At 40.7% G+C, this 17,778-nt stretch overlaps 1 protein-coding gene across 2 annotated transcripts in view; it reads right to left on the bottom strand.

Moving 5' to 3' along the window:
* Positions 1 to 1,762: 1,762 nt before the first annotated feature.
* pcdh17 (protocadherin 17) overlaps positions 1,763 to 17,778 on the bottom strand; it is a 67,388-nt gene continuing 51,372 nt past the window's right edge. Inside the window, exon 5 of one of the 2 annotated variants that reach the window (XM_086290345.1) lies at positions 1,763 to 6,750. In XM_086290345.1, the coding sequence (XP_086146471.1) occupies positions 6,053 to 6,750 (698 nt within the window). In that variant the 3' untranslated portion in view covers positions 1,763 to 6,052. The remainder of the gene's footprint in view (positions 6,751 to 17,778) is intronic. The other variant, XM_086290335.1, reaches the window with a different exon arrangement.

Genomic DNA, 17,778 nt, shown 5'->3' with positions numbered 1-17,778 from the left:
AACGCACATATTTTCAATTTGCAGTACCTTCCTGACCACAAATGAAAGGAGGATCCTTGTCCTTTAACAATACAATATGATGAATACTTTCTTGTCTTCATGTTGAAAAGATCTTCTCTCCATTTGCCCTTTTAGCCAGCTCAATACAGAACAGCACTTGATTAAATCCCATCAGCACAGTTATTTGGATCAAGGACCTTGATTAAAATGCTGAAATATGAGTTTGCTATCTTGTGTTAGGCTTAAATCACAAACTCATTTTAGTGACTGCGGTCAATATATATAACAAAACGAGCAAACAATCAAACAAATAGAAACACCATGTTCCTGTTCTTATTACTGAAGCTATAAATAGAATTTATGATTCTGTCCTCTCTTTGACATCAGTTTGTTTTTTTACTCATGCATGCTGTGAAATACAGTGTACACAATGTACTAACAGACACTGAGAGGTGTCTTTTACCTCAGTTACAGTCACATTGCGCACTTGTGGCTTCTACTTATCGCGTATTACATCACGTCATTACTGTTTCGCACTTTACTGCAGTTTCAATAACAACTTGTGTGAGTTCAGAGAAATTCTGATTAGAAACGATTGGCACATATAATATAGGTAGGAAGGTACAATTTAGGTTGAAAGGAAACTCTTATCACTGGGCCAAATGAGACAACCATGCGATGCGTGTACAGCCACTGCAGTCCTACAAGCTGTGTGTGAGCGCCTCGACTATCTTTTTAATTAATATCTGCCTCGAGGCAACTAGTTAGATGAAAAACATAGAAAAAGCTTTGGTGCATACCAATGGTCTGTAAATCCAGGCTGGAGTGAAACACTCTCTCTGTGGCCAAAATAAAAAGAGTTTGTTTGAGTCCAATTCAAAAAAGTTTTTTTTGTTCTTTTTGTTATTGAAATGTTGCACAGATCGATATTACTGATACAATTCATTTTAGCGTATTTAGAATAAAAAACGCAAGTATGTGGGGAAAAAAAATCGTGATATTTTATCACATCAGCATTGAGAAATGATCCACTTTCAGGTTGTAGGACATCTCCGTGTGAATGCTTAGAAGGACCGCAGTCTGGAAAATTACTGACTCGAATCCTTAGACAGCAGTACGCTGATGGATCCGTGGAGTCGCAAACACAAAGAGCCATATGTACTTCTGCAATTAAACAGTAATGATGGAATAGGTTCCTTAGATAAATGTAATGGTGTATCATTAGCTCCCATGGTCTGTCATTTTGTATTGGGAAACACTGAAATAAGACATTAAAAACCCATTTCAAAGCAATAATACTTTAAGCACCAGTCAGCAGTTCAAAAGAAAGAAAAAAGTTTGTCTACACTAAACACTAAAAAGAAGGTCAAACCTGCCACTCGGAGCATCTCTAACGTAACACACAAACAAATTAGGAATTAAGCAAACCAGATTTGGGAGCAATGTGGTATATCTAACCAGACCAGCATTGAAAAGGCATCAAATTGGCCGCAGAATGAAAATCTAGCTGAAGGGTAGAATACAAAATCTTATTTGAGAAGCAGTAGTAGACATAATTTCAACCGCCAATTTGTTTGCCTCTAAGCAATTCAAAAAAAAAAAAGAGGCATGAGCAGTAATCTTTATGTGGTGAAAATGTGAACTAATGTAATGAATCGAGGATCATTTGCCCACAGCAAGTTTCTATGTGTGTGTACTTTGGTAGGATTTGCTCTGCGCATGTGAATTTAACATTGAAGAACACAATTGGAAATATTTCTGAAGTCTTTTATCTGTTCCAAACTAATCTGGCACTCGCTGAGTAAACAATGCATTTCTATTTGACAAGAAAAAGATTGGCTCCGTGGACGCACATGCGAGGTTATCGCTCGGGAGACGAAGGGGAAATCAAAACAAAGCTGCGACTAACCAATCCTCAACCGGCTCATAAAAGGACAAGAGCAAACGTTATTAGTAATTGCTTTTTTTATTTGAACTTTTCATCTTTTTTTTTCTTTTTTTTTTCAGATAGATCACAATGAACACAGCCTTTAGACAATAGCAGTTGAAATAATCCATACAAATGAATGTCTCTGGTCTTTTCACCAGCTGCCCATTGTAGCGTGGAGTCCTATGCTATCAGTGCGGGCCTGGAGGGTGAGGGGACAACACTGACAAACATTGGGTGCTTGCTGTAACTACCAAAAAAAAAAAAGGCATGTTGTCTGTGTGTGTGAAGCAGTGGCTGTCTGAGTCCATGTGCACCTGCGTCGGTGTGAGTCAGAGACCAGAGGTGGTTAGCCACATTCAACAAGGCCCTGTCCTAATCACTTGATAAAACCAACAGTCTCAAGTGGGCAAAAATAACCCACTCTAGAGTTCAGTAATGCACTGCTAACAGTGTATGATGCCAACAGTGTGTAATTAGACAACAATGAAAGGCCTTACATTGTGCTCCACCTCCCACTATGTGTTGACCTCAGCAGCAGCCTCTGCTTTATTAAACAGCAAAAAGCCTGAGAGAGGGGCCATGGCTTTAAAGAATACCTTCTGTCCACTGAACCCAGCTCATTTCCCCATTTGCCCTCACGTTTGGGAGCGTACAGACAGTGGCTGGGCCTGTGGAACGCCATTAGAGGGGACAGCACTTTCAGCAGCAGGGCTCAAGAATCCTGGGATGACCTCTGACCTTTGTTGTTCAGTGAATGTCAAAGTAAAAAAAAAGAAAAAGAAAAAAAGAAAGAGACAGTGCAACAAAAGCGGTTTAATTTAAGGGCGAATTAAACCTCTCGAAAAGAAGGAACAGAAATCAAGGAGTGTTTAGTCAAAATATGAAGGCATGAAAGTGAATTCTGCACGCGCACACACACGCACAGAAAGCTTGTTCGAGCATGAAGACTGAGCACAAAGAGATAAAAAGAAAAATAAAGCATGAAGAAAAGTGTGGAAGTGTCACATTTGTCTGGGTAGTGTTTTGCCCTCTCTTTGAGCCTTTACCTCCAAGGGGCTAGCATTTAAATAAAAGGCAGTGTGTAGCTGAAGTGCCTTGGTGTTATTTTTGTGTATGTGTGTGTGACAAGACTTTTTTTATGGATCACAGTTGTAGCGTGCTCGTAGAACAGCACATTTTAACTGTTTGTATGTTGTGAATGTCAGGTTTGCTTGATTTATCCAGATATTTGAAAGAGATAACAACAAGGAGAGAGGAAAAAAACTCATTTAAAAAGAGCCATAAATATTTTCTTCCTCTGTCAAAATCCTCCAAGTCCTCTCTAAAAACAGCCTCTGCCATCTCCCAGGAAAAAGAGCAAAGCTAAGACGAAACCAAATACTCTGCAGATGAAAGAGAGGAGAAAAAGGCAACGCATACTTTGCTCCACAGAGGCAAGAAAGCCAGTGGCTTAGGAGGAGAAAAGTAAGCAAATGAAGGGTAGAATGCACAAAATGTAAAAAAACATGGCAAGTAGGTACAACAAAATGGCAGACTGACAAGAGTATGTCCAAACATGCATCTCAATTAAGAAAAAGGAAGCAAAAGAACTCGGATGTGATGTGTTCACAGGACTGAGGGTGTTATATCTGCTGTTGAGATTCCCATTCAGCTCTTCCCGGTGTTAAACGTACCAGGAGTCGTATGGATCTGAAGTCACTGTTCCCTCTCATGGCTGCATCTCCACATACATTTGGTGATTGTGGTCACATTTTTCCAAAACACATCTAATCTAGTAGCCTACTGTTCTGCGTATTTTACCACCAGAGAATATTAGAAAAAGCACCTCCCGCTATTATTTCAGAGAGTGGCCGAAATGTGCCAAAATTGTTTCAAAAATAAATGTCTGTATCTTTTTTATTCCTCTTAAGAAAGCCTGAATGCGAAGTCACATGGCTCTATAAAACCATGTACCTAAACAGCAAAGACATCAAAAAAAAGGAAAAAAAAGAGAACTTCAGATAGAATTTTAGATGTCAAGTTTCTCTGCAAACTATGATAATTCTAACAGGTATTGAGTACATACATAAACAACACAGACTGCTGAAAAAAGAACCTCGTTTGGTCCTTTATAGAAAATGCACATTCTGGTGGACCAGGGCTTTATAAGCAGTCACAAGCTCCACAGATACAACAAGCTCTCTGCAGAGACAGTAAGGCAGTTTTATGATCACCAAGGAAACCACTCCACTTTCCATATGGCAGGTTTCTTTTTTTGGAGATAAAGTAAAAACATAATGAACAGAAAATACGTATACTAGTTAAAGAAAATAGCTGCCCTGTAAAAATCTGCTCAGCAAAAATATTTGAACTGTTTTTTTTCTTGTGGTTGTTGCTTTTTGTCGTTGGTTCGAACCGTATTCTAGATCAGCTGGCTCATGAAGCTTTCAACAGTTATTGTATCTGATCCAGCTGGATCTCAGGGTAAAAAGAGGCGACATCTCAAAAGCACTGAAGCCAGCCTGCAAAGATGCAGAATAGAGATGGAAAAAAACGAAACAAAAGAGAAAACACCAACATAAAACCCAAACTAAAGCAAACTCACAGAGTTCGACAACTACTAAGGCAACTTTTGCCAAATACAATATAAGCCCAAGTATATTGCAACACAACTATATATTAATTTAATAAAATACACAATATAGCTTTTGTACACATAACAATTTGGCTCAAATGCACAGAAATTGCAGTAAAATCAATAAAAAATATGTCAATTTTTTTGATGTAAACACATCTAAATTGGATACATTTACACATATAATGATATTATGTATAGTGAGAATGTGAAGGGACATTTTCTTCTTCGCTTATATTTTTGGATATTTGTCTTCGAAACAATGGCAGTGTCCTCTGTAGTTCTTTCAGTTAATACGCCGGTCTCGACCTTAACGCCAGGACACATTTCGTTTAGTTTCCTCATTTCGTCTTCTTTTTTTTTTCGTTTTCTTACAAAATGTATAAATATTTTTGTTAATATTTGGACACTATACATGGATTCATACATACAGTCATCTATATAATCATATAGATATCATCTTTTCACAGTTGAGGAAAAATGTCCCTTTTTTTTTTTTACAACTTGCCTTAAGGCAGAGCCACACACATGATAATTCACCGTACACAAGGGACTGAAAGCTGATGACGTACATGTATAGGACAATTCCACAGATGGACAGTTGTGTTTAAGCATTTGTGTCTATGTGTGCGTGTGTGTGTTTGTTTGAGTGTGGTGAGGCATCAGTGCGTGTGTCAGCGTATGTTTGCGCAAAGTGTAGTGCACGTGTGTAAACTTGTGTGCGTGCAGCTACACCGGTCAGCAACGTGAACATTTAAATAGAGGTGTGAGACAGACACAGCTTACACATGTAGCTACAGATGACAGAAGAAGCATGGTTACACTGGTAATAATTCACCTTCAGCGGGACACTGAAGCCACTCCGACCCCCCAGTTCATAACAAACCCCTGCGAACACACCCCTGATTAACCAATCTTTTCAGACACAGGATCCAAACACTTAGATTAAATTCAAAAAGGATAAGGTCGGCTTGTGGATTTCGGTCTTTTGACTGCCCCAAAACGATTAGAATTTGTTTCTGCGTCGGCGTCGATTGTCGCATCTGACCATAAATAGTCCTTTTTCGATCGTTTTTCATGTCCATCACACATAACAGAAATCCACCTACACACTTAAATATGTAGGATTTCACGAGACCATGAACAACACACTTATGAGCTGGTGGGCACTTAGATAATAAGCTTGCGAGGTGCCTGAGGCGAGAACCTCTGCAATTTGCTTAGGAATCCAAAACATAAGAGTTTATAAATTCAGAAGAATTCAGATGTTTGTTACCAAGTTCCTTTCTGTTGGTAGGGATCTCAGCACCGAAACTGGTGCTGAATGACTGATATATTAAATGTTCAGTGTTTTCTTACGACAAATACAGTGAAAAGAGCTCCTGTCATAAGAGCCATTTAAGCTTTTTTCAGTTTGTTTTGGTGAGAGTTTTGGTATGAGAGTTTGTGGAATAGCACCCTACTCCTCTCTCTACCGTCTTGACTTCTTTTTGCTGCAGTTCTTTGTGTCACTTCCTGAGTGTGCCAGTGGCTTCACTTCCCCTGCAGTCCTGCAATAGTTTGTCGATGTCTCTCACCACCTGGTCAGCGTCCATTCCGTCACGGCTTGCATCTGGCTCCACCTGCTCCAGGACACACTCCATTTCACCTGCTGCCTCTTGGCTGATCCTAGAGCGAGCCTCTGCGAGCACCTTGGCCACTGGGTCTGAAGGAGGCAAGGAAGGGTAGACCCCCTGTTCTCTGGTTTGTTTGGTGGGTGACAGGTACTGACCATCAGGAGGACCATAGTGACCAGAGCAGGTGGCCGGAGGTGGTTTGCCTTCGGCCCCGTCGGCGGGGCTTTTGACTGAGGAGCAAGGAGACATGGTGAAGCAGCCCTTGGTAGGACTGCTGGAGGCTGAGGGTACCTCTTGGAGCAGTGGGCTGAGAGCACGTTTCGCCTTCAAGTAGGGCTTGACGTTGGCAACCAGGACGGTGTGGTCACGTCTCTCCTTGCCAAAAGTACAGAATGTTTTCTTGCCATTGGGGTTGACAGTCTCGTAGGTCTCTGTCTCTGGCACAGTCTCCATCCCTGCTGGCACAAACATATTGTTGCGGTAGTCGATACCCTCTGCCTGGTTTCCTCCAGTGGGGAACTGGGGCATCCAGCAGCGGTCAGAATGACCGAGTACCCGGCACTCCTCTGTACAGTTCAGACAATCCTCATCTGCAGAGAGAAAAAAAGGGAGAAGGAGTGAGTGGACGGAGAAGAAAGTGATCTTTATGTCAGTAGTGAGCACAGAATTGAGTACAACCACACAGGGAGAGGGTAGAAGATTCATAGAAGTATCATGGAACTGAGCTGCACAGGAAGTTGGAGCCTTAAGTCTTAGAACTAGAGCCAGTCCTAATGAAATGATGCAAAAAAGGAAGTGCCCGATCAGGCTCCCCCTATCAAAACACGCATGCACACACACTTATATTCATGAACACATGCACATATAGTACGTGCACATAGCTTTTCAAGGGGACTGGGGGACACCTGCTAGCAATTTCCAAAGCCCTGATCAAGGGGATGGCAAAGCATACAGAAAGGATGGGGAGGGAGCAAGAGGAAAAACAACAACAGTTGAGGTTTGGCAAAGGCATAGTGCCGTTATCATAAATTCATGTCAGTGGGCTTTGAAGCCCTCCCTAGACAGAGAGGCTGTGCCAAATGGCTTGTGCTTCTTCCCTGTGTGTTTGTGCCTGTTTATTTGTGTGCTCTTGTTGCTGGCGTGTGCACGCATGTGTGTATAAGTGTGTGTGTGTGTTCCCCGCTTTCATCTCTATGCAGAAGGATGCACACTCTGGCTGATTATGGGAGTGTTCATGCCTGTGTCAAACGGATCCAGAACTTGGTTTTAAAAAGAATAATAATAAAAGAAGAAGCACTTTTTTCCCCTCCTTTTGGGCATAAGTGAAAAAAAAATGTGAAAAATGAAACAAAACAAACAACCAAAAAAAAGCATCTGTTGTCCCATACTAAATGGAATTTCTACATTGGCTGGGTGGGACGAAATCAAGAGGACACACAGAAAGACAATATCTGAACAGTTCCAAGAGCACAAATAAAATGAACACAAATAGGTCCTTGTTTCCCATCATCATGAGATGTGACCGTGAAATATACTGTAAATGTGACAGAAAAACATTATCACGCCATTAGTTAAAGACGCATAAACTTAAAAAGGGACAGGTTGGGGCAATCTCACAAATGTTATAACACACAGGAAAATTTAACAGCCATCTCCGGTATAATAGAAAAGGTTATTTGCACAGACGTCTAAAGAGCTCAAGCTAATTGCATATTACTTTTGAGATACGCCATGCGCCTCTTTCTGTTTGTGGAACCATATATGGTAAACACCATATTTCCAATTTCTTGCAGAAATGCAACACTAAGGCAGCTGTCTCCAGGGAGAGAAGCAAGGCAGTTCTAGTCACAGGATTTTCATATCTGTTTATGTAGCCCAGTAAAAGTGAGAGCAGAACAGGTGGCAGACAGAAATAATTGAACATAGCCATCTCTCTTGCTCATTTTCATTACAGCTTGTCACCTCTTTCACCTCTCTGGCTGACTGTTAATGATTTAAACCTTGATTTCTTCATTGTTGCACACTATTGTTTCCAACTAAATGTGAAAAGACAACATTGCTGTTAAGAGCTGCGACGCTACCCCCATCAATTCCATTATGCAATGCATGAACCTCTGCAGCACGGTGAGAGTGCTGCTTTAGAGACCACAAACTTGGGACTAATACAATCTTTGGTTGATGCGAATGAGCAGGCAGAGTGGATGTGCTTGAGTGCACTTGGCTAGGCTGTCTTTGCTGTGTTGCGGGTCAGCAGTCTAGATTCCTAAGAGACTGCCCTCCTAAGCTGTAGAGATGAGCTTAACACTTCACAAATGTTTGAAGAAGCCAAACAGTGCTGGCAAAGAGAGCTTGACATTTCCCATGCTGAAGCAGTCATCTGAAGAAGAAATAAGGTGAGCTGGAAAGCAGAGGCCAGACCAGTACGAGACGGACTACATTTAAATAGTGTGGGGGTGAGTGCATGCGTCTGCACGCACTGAGAAATGGGAGAGTGTGTGCCTGTGTTTTGTGCAAAAAGTGATTTGGGTAAGAAAGTATAAACAACATGTCAAAGCGATTCGGTCCAAAGCTTGTGCATGAAAAACAAAAAAACAAACCTGAATGCACTTTCTAATGACAACGCGCTGTTATTGTGATCCATCACCAAGCTACAGCGTACAGGGAATACATGTAACCACGCTTGGTTAACAAACCAGTGTGTGAATTCCAGACACAAACAATTCATCTGGCCTCAGCAATGTCTCGTGTTTGTCCATTCAACACGTGTAAATTAAATTATAAATAATCCATTTTGACATATTTCCCTCTGTTTAGTTGGAGGAATCCTCTGATAGATTATTCATGTCTCAGCTGCACGTTCAACCTTGAGGCGTTCTCCTCATATCTATGACTACCAATATGACATATGAGAGCAGAGGTGACATTCATCTCGCACTCTCCCTCCTTCTCTCACTTTCTTCACCTAGGCTTCACCAGCTCTCTGGGATGGGCAGTAGATGTCTGGATCAAGGACACATTTGCCTGTGTTGATATGGCCACCAGGGGCATGCTCAGCAGGTTCTCTCTTGCGATTATGTGGTCCAATATAAGCTACACCGATTGACTGAAAATCTGCTCATCTGAACTGATACGGCAGTATAAATATTTCCTATTTATATTAGCCAATCATCAAGGAAGCACATTACCTGCATTATATCTCCACCGCTTTATACCTGCACTCGTTTGGCATCTTCAATTTGAAGTCGGTATTCTAGATATTTGTTGTAAAATCAAAACCTTGAGATGAAAATGAAGATATTAATATATACTTCCACCATGCACAGAGATTTTTTTTTATCTTTCTTTGTTCACTCATTTACAAAACTGGCCTAAACACCAGGCACTGACATTATAAAGAGATATATATATTTTTTTAGACTTCATCTTACATTCAAGTCTCAAAAAGGCCAGTACAGTGTCTGTGAAATAAATGGGAATCCATGAAAGGCAGGAGGGTGATCCACTCATATTTAGCAAAAAATGTGCGATTGATGACTAGAACATCTTATCGTTAGAAAGAAGAGGTAAGATTCAGCTGCAGCTTCAAGGGAAAGTGGGACTGTAACACTTATCAAAATTCCAAGTCAAAGTCAGGCAGGGTTGATTTTTGTATCTTTGTAGCCATATCGTAGACTCTTGACCTGAATCCTTTATTGAAATCAGATATGTATTATACCTCTATTGCCAGCAAAAAGGTTTAATTCCACACACACCTTTTTTTTTAAACTTCTGAATACTTTCTTAAAGAGAAACAGAGCTGCTACGTTTAGCAGGGTTAATTGCCTTACTTACGGGCAAAATTTCAAGAATGCGCGACAGTGACTTTGATAGGACATCTCTGTAGCTGCCAGTTATCTTCAATGCTAAAAGCACATTAAAATGGATATAAAAGTCAGAAAGCTGCTCTAAGAAATATTTCAGCAATAGCAAAAGGACACAATGTTTCAAAAGAAAGCAAATAAGTACATGATTCGTGTTCACTGTTTTATTTGTCAACATCAGTTTTGTGAGATGAGCCAGAATAAGATAATACGTTTGGTGAAAAGAAAAAAAAAAAACGCTGAATGAAGGAACTTTATTGTCTTTAAAATGACCTAATGATCAGTAGTAACACCATGTAACCCACAACATCATTAAGGCTACGTTCACACTGCAGGCGAAAGTGCATCAAATCCGATTTTTTTGACCCTATGCGACCCATATCCGATCATGCTATGACAGTGTGAACGGCACAAATCCGATATTTTCAAATCCGATCTGGGTCACTTTCGTATGTGGTACTGAATCCGATACATATCCGATGTTTTAGAAAGCGACTGCTGTTTGAACGGTCAAGTCGCATTAAATCCGTCTTTTACGTCACTGACACAAGACAGACGGCAATTATCAGCGCCAGAGAAGCACCCGACAAGACATCGCGAACGCTTCCTGGCCATCCGGTGAAACTGCTGGGAAGACAACGTTGGAGAAACGTGAACATTTTATTTGTACTGCATAACCTGCAGATTCTGACAGAAATCTGCAACTATCCTTTGAAGCACAGCTCCTCTAAAACAGCAATAAGGATCATTATTAGGTTATCTACATTATTATGTAAATAACAAAATAACAAAGCAAAAATTGGGAAACATGAAGTCCAAAGTCTTTATATTAAGGGCCATCAGTCAAACAATATTGTTTGCTCTTGGTCTAAACAGAGCGCGTTGTGTGTGATGTCTTCTTTTGCGCATGCGGGCCGCTTTGAGCGTTCACACTAGAGCGTGTTTGCTGTCGCATTTTATTTGTAGTGTGAACGAGCAGACAAAAAAAATCGGATTTGATCAAAAAATCGGAATTGAGCATTAAGGCTACGTTCATACTGCAGGTCTTATTGCTCAATTCTGATTTTTTGATCAAATCCGATTTTTTTTGTCTGCTCGTTCACACTACAAATAAAATGCGACAGCAAACACACTCTAGTGTGAACGCTCAAAGCGGTCCGCATGCGCAAAAGAAGACGTCACACACAACGCGCTCTGTTTAGACCAAGAGCAAACAATATTGTTTGACAGATGGCCGTTGATATAAAGACTTTGGACTTTCCGTTTCCCAATTTTTGCTTTAAGTTATTTTGTTATTTACATAATAATGTAGATAACCTAATAATGATCCTTATTGCTGTTTTAGAGAGGAGCGGTGCTTCAAAGGATAGTTGCAGATTTCTGTCAGAATCTGCAGATTATACAGTACAAATAAAATGTTCACGTTTCTCCAACGATTTCTTCCCAGCAGTTTCACTGTCAGTTTCGATGTCTTCTCCGGAGCTGATAATTGGCGTCTGTCTTGTGTCGGTGACATCGAAGACGGATTTAATGCGACATGACCGTTCAAACAGCAGTCGCTTTCTAAAACATCGGATATGTATCGGATTCAGTACCACATACGAAAGTGACCCAGATCGGATTTGAAAATATCGGATTTGTGCCGTTCACACTGTCATAGCATGATCGGATATGGGTCGCATAGGGTCAAAAAAATCGGATTTGATGCGCTTTCGCCTGCAGTGTGAACGTAGCCTAAATCTCTCTGAGAGCTAGCTAAACTGAAAGCTAGCCATTACCCTTTTTTGTTATGCTACATTTGATCAAATTTAGAACAGAACATTTTGTATATGATTAATACTTATTAACACCAATTTGAATTCCTCTGTGATGTTGTCCTTGGCCTTGTTTTCCAAGGAAATCCATGTACTGTAAATAAGTTTTAAGAATTTAAGAATTATCGCAAAAAACACGTCTTTTGAGGAAGATTTAAAGCTGATTTATTAGTAATGGTTGAATTAGAGTCTTTACATAGTCCAAAAGTTTGGTTTACATTTTTTTCTGCTTTCAGTCAGTTCAATAGGTCGATCTTAAGGATCTACCGGGCTGAAGCTGTGTTTCACAGAAGTGTAGGATCTATAATCGGGAACCTTTCATAAACCTACTACATGAATAACAATCGAGTTTCCAGAGTGAAAAGCCAAGAAAGAATGAAGATGATGTTACCAAAAAAAAAAGAGGCTGAAAAGTTACACAACCAGTAGATTAAAGAACTGTGTCGTGCTATCGTTTAGTAAGTGATCACATGCATTCACACTCTTTTACTGTTTCACATTTTCAGCTTAACAGAAATTTCCATTCACCTCAGCAGCACAGCAGCAGTTAAGGTGTTATTCTTTAATGAGCCGCAAACACCTATTGAGTCTTTCTAAATTGCAAAAAAACCAAAAACCTCCCTCTCATTTGCTGACAAAAAGAAAGTCTTTCTAAATTAACACTTCATTAACAAGGACCGGACCACATGACATGACACAAGCAGGCAAAGCAGTGACTAATAGAGAGGTAATGGTCACATCTCTCTAAATAATGAGTTGTTTTTTTTCTCTCCTCTTCAACTAATTTTTCAAAGTTTTAGGCTGGATGCTTTCAATATGATGTGCACAGGGTGTGCAACGAAACCTGTGAGTGTAAAAGTGTGCCTGTGTATCAGTGTGTGTCATAAAGCATGGTGTGATTTCCCTAAACAGCCTTTTCTCCCTCCAGACGCCTGCCCCCCTGGCCCTACATGCCCATCCCTCCTCGCTTTATTACCCAGCCCTGTGATTAATGTCCCACTGTCACACACTGTGGTTCCTGAGAAGGGAGGGGTGAACCAAGAGGGAGGTGTACTCAAAGGCTGCGGCTAGCAAAAACATAACACTGGGAAAATCCATAGCATGTTAGAGTGCTCCCTAAGTTCAAGAACTTGTTAAAAAGTTACAAATCATAAATTTCATCAGTCGTTTTCCTCACAGTCACACCTGGGGAGTCTTTAGACAGCTCTATAAGCTACAGAAGTAGCCTATGAGGCTAAAAAAAAAAAATAAATCAGTCAGTGCATTTGTGTATATTTGAGGTTGTGTTGTGGTGAATTTCTCCCATACCACCCAAGGTGGACAGGAGGAATGGCAGCTGACGAATCGCGCAGAGCATCTGTGACAGACCATGACTGCACCTGTTCACCTGGGGGAGCTCGCAGTGTGGGTTTAGGTGTGCATGTGTGTGTGTCATTTTCCTTTTAATCTCCTCACCTAGTTCTATCTAGCCCAGCTGATCCATCCGTATACACCCACCCACCCCACACGCACACACATTCCCACATTCTCAGCCAATCAGGGTAACTAAATATTTGGACTGCACAGATGAGAGAGTCTCCACTCTGACTGAGCCTAATGTTTGCTAAATATCTGACTTCTCAGGTCGCCGGTCGACCAAAAACAGTACTTAAATAGAGTATTTCAGACTTTGGGCCTTAGTGAGCCGACTGTGCTACATTATCTTGTCAAGAATTCAGTTGTCAAGGTAGACTGGAGGGGCTACACAAGAAAATAAATTATATATAAAAGAAAGCAGTATTAATTAATGATTATTAATGAAATAGATTTTAATGTAAATGCATTTAAAATCTATGGAAGTGGTTTTATGCTGCCTCTGTCATTTAAGTTGTTGACAGACCTGTTATGCTTTAGTTTCTTCCAGATTAAAGTCAGTCTATATTTCTTTTTAGCAGCACAGTTTTGCTGTGTTGAAAATGAGGACATTACTCAAGTGAATTACTGCATCCGATACTGTTATGAATCTAAAACAAAGCTGTGCTGGGAACGTTGGCTGTTCTCTACAGTTGGCCAGTATATTTTGCCAACTTAATTTCAAGAGGCTGGAAAACAATAGTATTTCCATGAAACTGCTGCTTTGGTGTACTCATCACAGTTTGCTAGGGGACCAGCATTTTACGCCGGTCTACTGCTCCGCTTGAAACCAAAAACAACACTAAATTTTGCCTGTGATGTGATATAAATTGGTAATTTGGAGCAAGCTGAATGTTTAAATAGACTTTTTTGCTCCTCTTTAACTTATGTTCCTGCTAAATTGTGGAGTCGATGTAAAGCATACCTTAGAGATGTTGAGTGAGTAGATTTTATTTTTCATGTGCAGTGGGTGACTTTGCACAATGAGAAGGGTAGTCCTCTCCAGCGTGATAGATTTTATCTCAGTTGGAGGCATAAGAATGCCGACTTATAGGCAGAAATGCTTGGCAGCGGCGGTGGGGAGCACTGGGTGGCTGGCACAGAAGAGACAGAATCAAGGGCAGATATCTTAGGATCAAACACGTCCTCTCTTCAGGCGTTCCCTCATGAGCTACAAGTCCCTCCGTCAGCTAATGCCTGGCTAAGTTGTTCAAAGAACACCTTGGGGAAAGAGTCTTTGTGCATAGGAGAGAGAGGGATAAAAACTCAAGAGGAAGAGGAAGAGGAGCATAAGCTCATATTCAAACAAAAACAAACACACAAAGTCCAATCAATGATGAGCAAGCACTGCTGTGTGCAGTGGGTGGCAAGAAGGGTCTGTGGGTTGTGTAGATGAGGGCAGGCGGATGCTCCTTAGCTTAAATGACACGGTGTGCTCAAACAGCACTTTTCCTTTAACACAAAGCAGAAATGAGGGCAGTAAAATGTGGGATGCAGTCCTTATAAATACAAATGTGTTTGCAAATGATTTACGTGGTTTTATAACCGCTGCTGCTTGTGAGCGCACATGTGTGTGCCTGTTGACGTCCTTGCGGAGTGACCACTTACAGTTTTCCCGTGCCAGTGTGCAGGCAACTTGAGGACATATCGATTGGTTTTTAATGAACCTCGATTAATATACCCAGTTCGAATATGAATAGACTTCCCTGAATTTAGTGCATTTTGAGAACATGTTTTAGACTTGCAATTCACACACAATCCATGAGCTCCCTGACAAAAATATCAATTACAGAAGATTTCCACCCGCTTAATTGTTAGCAAAGGTCAGCCTACGCACAAGTGCGATAAAAAAGAGGTGAATGTCAGCATTTCTCTGTTTGTTGACAGGCAAATCTCAGACTAGAAGAACAGGTTCCACAGTAATAAACGGCCACGGGAACCTATTCAAAGCCAAAAAAGAGCTGAGGACAGACAAACTGTTGTTTATCTGTAACCACATCTTCGACATGTGACAAAGTTCCCACTGTTGTGTTTGAGAAACCCGCTCAGCCAAGTTCTGCGTGTTCTTCAATAAGAGATTTTCAATGCTGGAGACACAGAAACAAAGGAAAAGAAGGCTAACCGCAGAATAAACAAAGAAAAAATATATATTATCGAGCATGCAGCAGCTCTGAGTATTCTGTGTTCACGGCAGTCAGAGACGCTCACTAAATATTGTATGGTCAGTCAAGACAGATTCTTTCCACGGACAATCCTCCCAACCCCCCGAAAAAAAAGTCTTCCTTTCCAACCTGTGACTTAAGACCTTGTATAATTCACATTTCCTCTGGCAATAGATCGCTCCTCTTTCTTTCACCCTGTAAGTGTTTTAATGGTGGAGCAATTTCAGGAGAGTAGCCACAGGGAAGCTATTAGATATAGATGTCTGAGAGGAACAGCCCTCAGACATCTATCCTACTGTCATTAAGCTATTTATACCTAGCAAACAATAAATCTGAAAAATCTATAGCATTGAAGAACATTAGCCATTGTTTATACAAGCTAACTCTACAACAACTCTGCACTAATCAGCTCCAATGCAATGTGTTTATCATAAGTTAATTTAACAAAATCTTAATGTTGCCAGAGTCCAGAGGACTTTAAAGACAATTCCTCACAAACATCCTGCAATGGGTTATCAATATGCATTTGGCATAAGCCATATAAAGTCATATAAATACAGGATTACAAAAAATATTTTAAATATCTGTAAAAATAAATATAGAAATTGTACTATAAATAATCTTTAAATGTTTTTTCTTATATTGAAAGCATGTAGAACTACATAAATGTTCAAAAACAGATCCACAGGTGAGTAATATTTTCAAACACCTCTTTAAGACTCTTTATGGCGACGTGTTTGAAAGTAAAACATGCTCATGCTCTCTGAGCCTGGCATGCCAACAAGATGTAACAAAGAAAGAGAGAAAGCCGCAAGTCAATAGTATCTTGCTACCTTTACCTGGAGAGAAAGACATGGAGGGTGGCACAAAGGGTGGCAAGGAGACAAGAAAGGAACTTATTAGAAGATGAGGCGAGAAGTGTGGTGAATCAGTGGCTAATCCTCCGTTTCCTCTAAGCCTGTGTAATTAGGACATGGGGGATTGCACCGTGACAGGGGATGCTTCTGGACCGCCTTGCTTCTCTCCCCCCCTCTCTCTTTTGTTTATTTCTTCCCCCTTTAGCCTGGGTTTATGGCAGTTTGTCATCTAAATATAGCGTACTTGTGTGTGCCTTGTCTTTAGAGTGTGCGCATCACAGCATGTTCACTCATAAGCAACACAAATAGACACAGCAGGCCTGCACAATGCTTTATTTCTACTCACTACTACTTACTGTTTGCAGATGTGAAGACAGTGCACTCTATTTTTTCTCTTCTTTTGTCTTCGTCTCTGCATGACACTTTTAAATCGTTTTGGGGTATATTTGTGCGAATCAAATGGGCTTTTCAGTTAAACAGCACTTCTTCCACCACATGCCAGTTCAAAACAAACGCAATGTGTTCAAAGGGAGCCTATAGCCCAGGATCCTCAGGAGGAGGAGAGCACAGTATGGACCGAGCATTAGAGCAGAGACCAGAAAGGCTGATCAGCATCCTTCTGCCTGTTAACAGCCTTAATCTACTTCCTTCCCCCAGTAGACGGCAAAGAAAGTTGCCTTGGCCCATTTAGAGAGACAGTGAGCACAAGAAATAAAGTGAGAGCGAGAAAGAGAAAAAAAAGAGGGAGGAGGCAGGGAATTAAAAAAAAAAATTAAGCCGAGAGAATCAGTGACTCACCAGCTCATTACAGAAATCCTGTTTCTATCCAAGGAGAAAACAGGTTTAAAACACCCTATTAAAGAAAGAATGAAAGGAAACCTTTTGTTTCTAATTCACATAGGGTCGTCTTTTGAAGTGCTTCCCTCCGACAAATTTTTACATTTTAGCCATGCTGCGTTAATGATCCACTTCCATTGCTCTAGAATTGGGGGATCTTTTCTTAAACTGACTCGATTTGTTGCCTAAAAATAAAGCGCCGCGGCCCTGTCCTGATAGCCGACCCAAAACAACACGAAGAACTGTGGAGGCTTCATTCGGGCAACCCATACAACAAGAAGATCAACTAGACATAAAATGATGTCACATTTACTGAATTAAATCACTTTCTTTTATTGTCTCCCGCTCTCTGTCTGCCCCTCTGTTTGTCGCTCTCTTTTGAACAAAAGGATTTGAACAACTCAGAGTGTCATGGCTTTGTGCAAGTAATCATTCCCATGTGTGCTGCTTTAGCAGGATTAGGGAAAGTGCTTCTGACGCTGTGTCTCCACAGAACCATCACTGTAATACAACACTTACACACACAGCATAAAGCAGAATAGTACTAACCTTACTATTGCATTAGGACATGGTTCTCCCTCATATCAAATGATAGCACTATTCTGCTTTGCAACCGAAGTCTGAGATAAAATGCATTATCATACAAAAGAAGGGCAAATGGAAAATTCTGCAAGCCTTGTGGATATTCGACAGGTT

This window comes from Aulonocara sp. 'chitande type north' Nkhata Bay, linkage group LG1, assembly GCF_057382095.1.
Source record: "Aulonocara sp. 'chitande type north' Nkhata Bay isolate Kocher_YH1m ecotype deep benthic linkage group LG1, A_spYH_male_GT1.1, whole genome shotgun sequence".
In the NCBI taxonomy this organism is placed as follows: Eukaryota; Metazoa; Chordata; class Actinopteri; order Cichliformes; family Cichlidae; genus Aulonocara; species Aulonocara sp. 'chitande type north' Nkhata Bay.
This window is presented reverse-complemented; position numbering and strand designations above follow the sequence as displayed.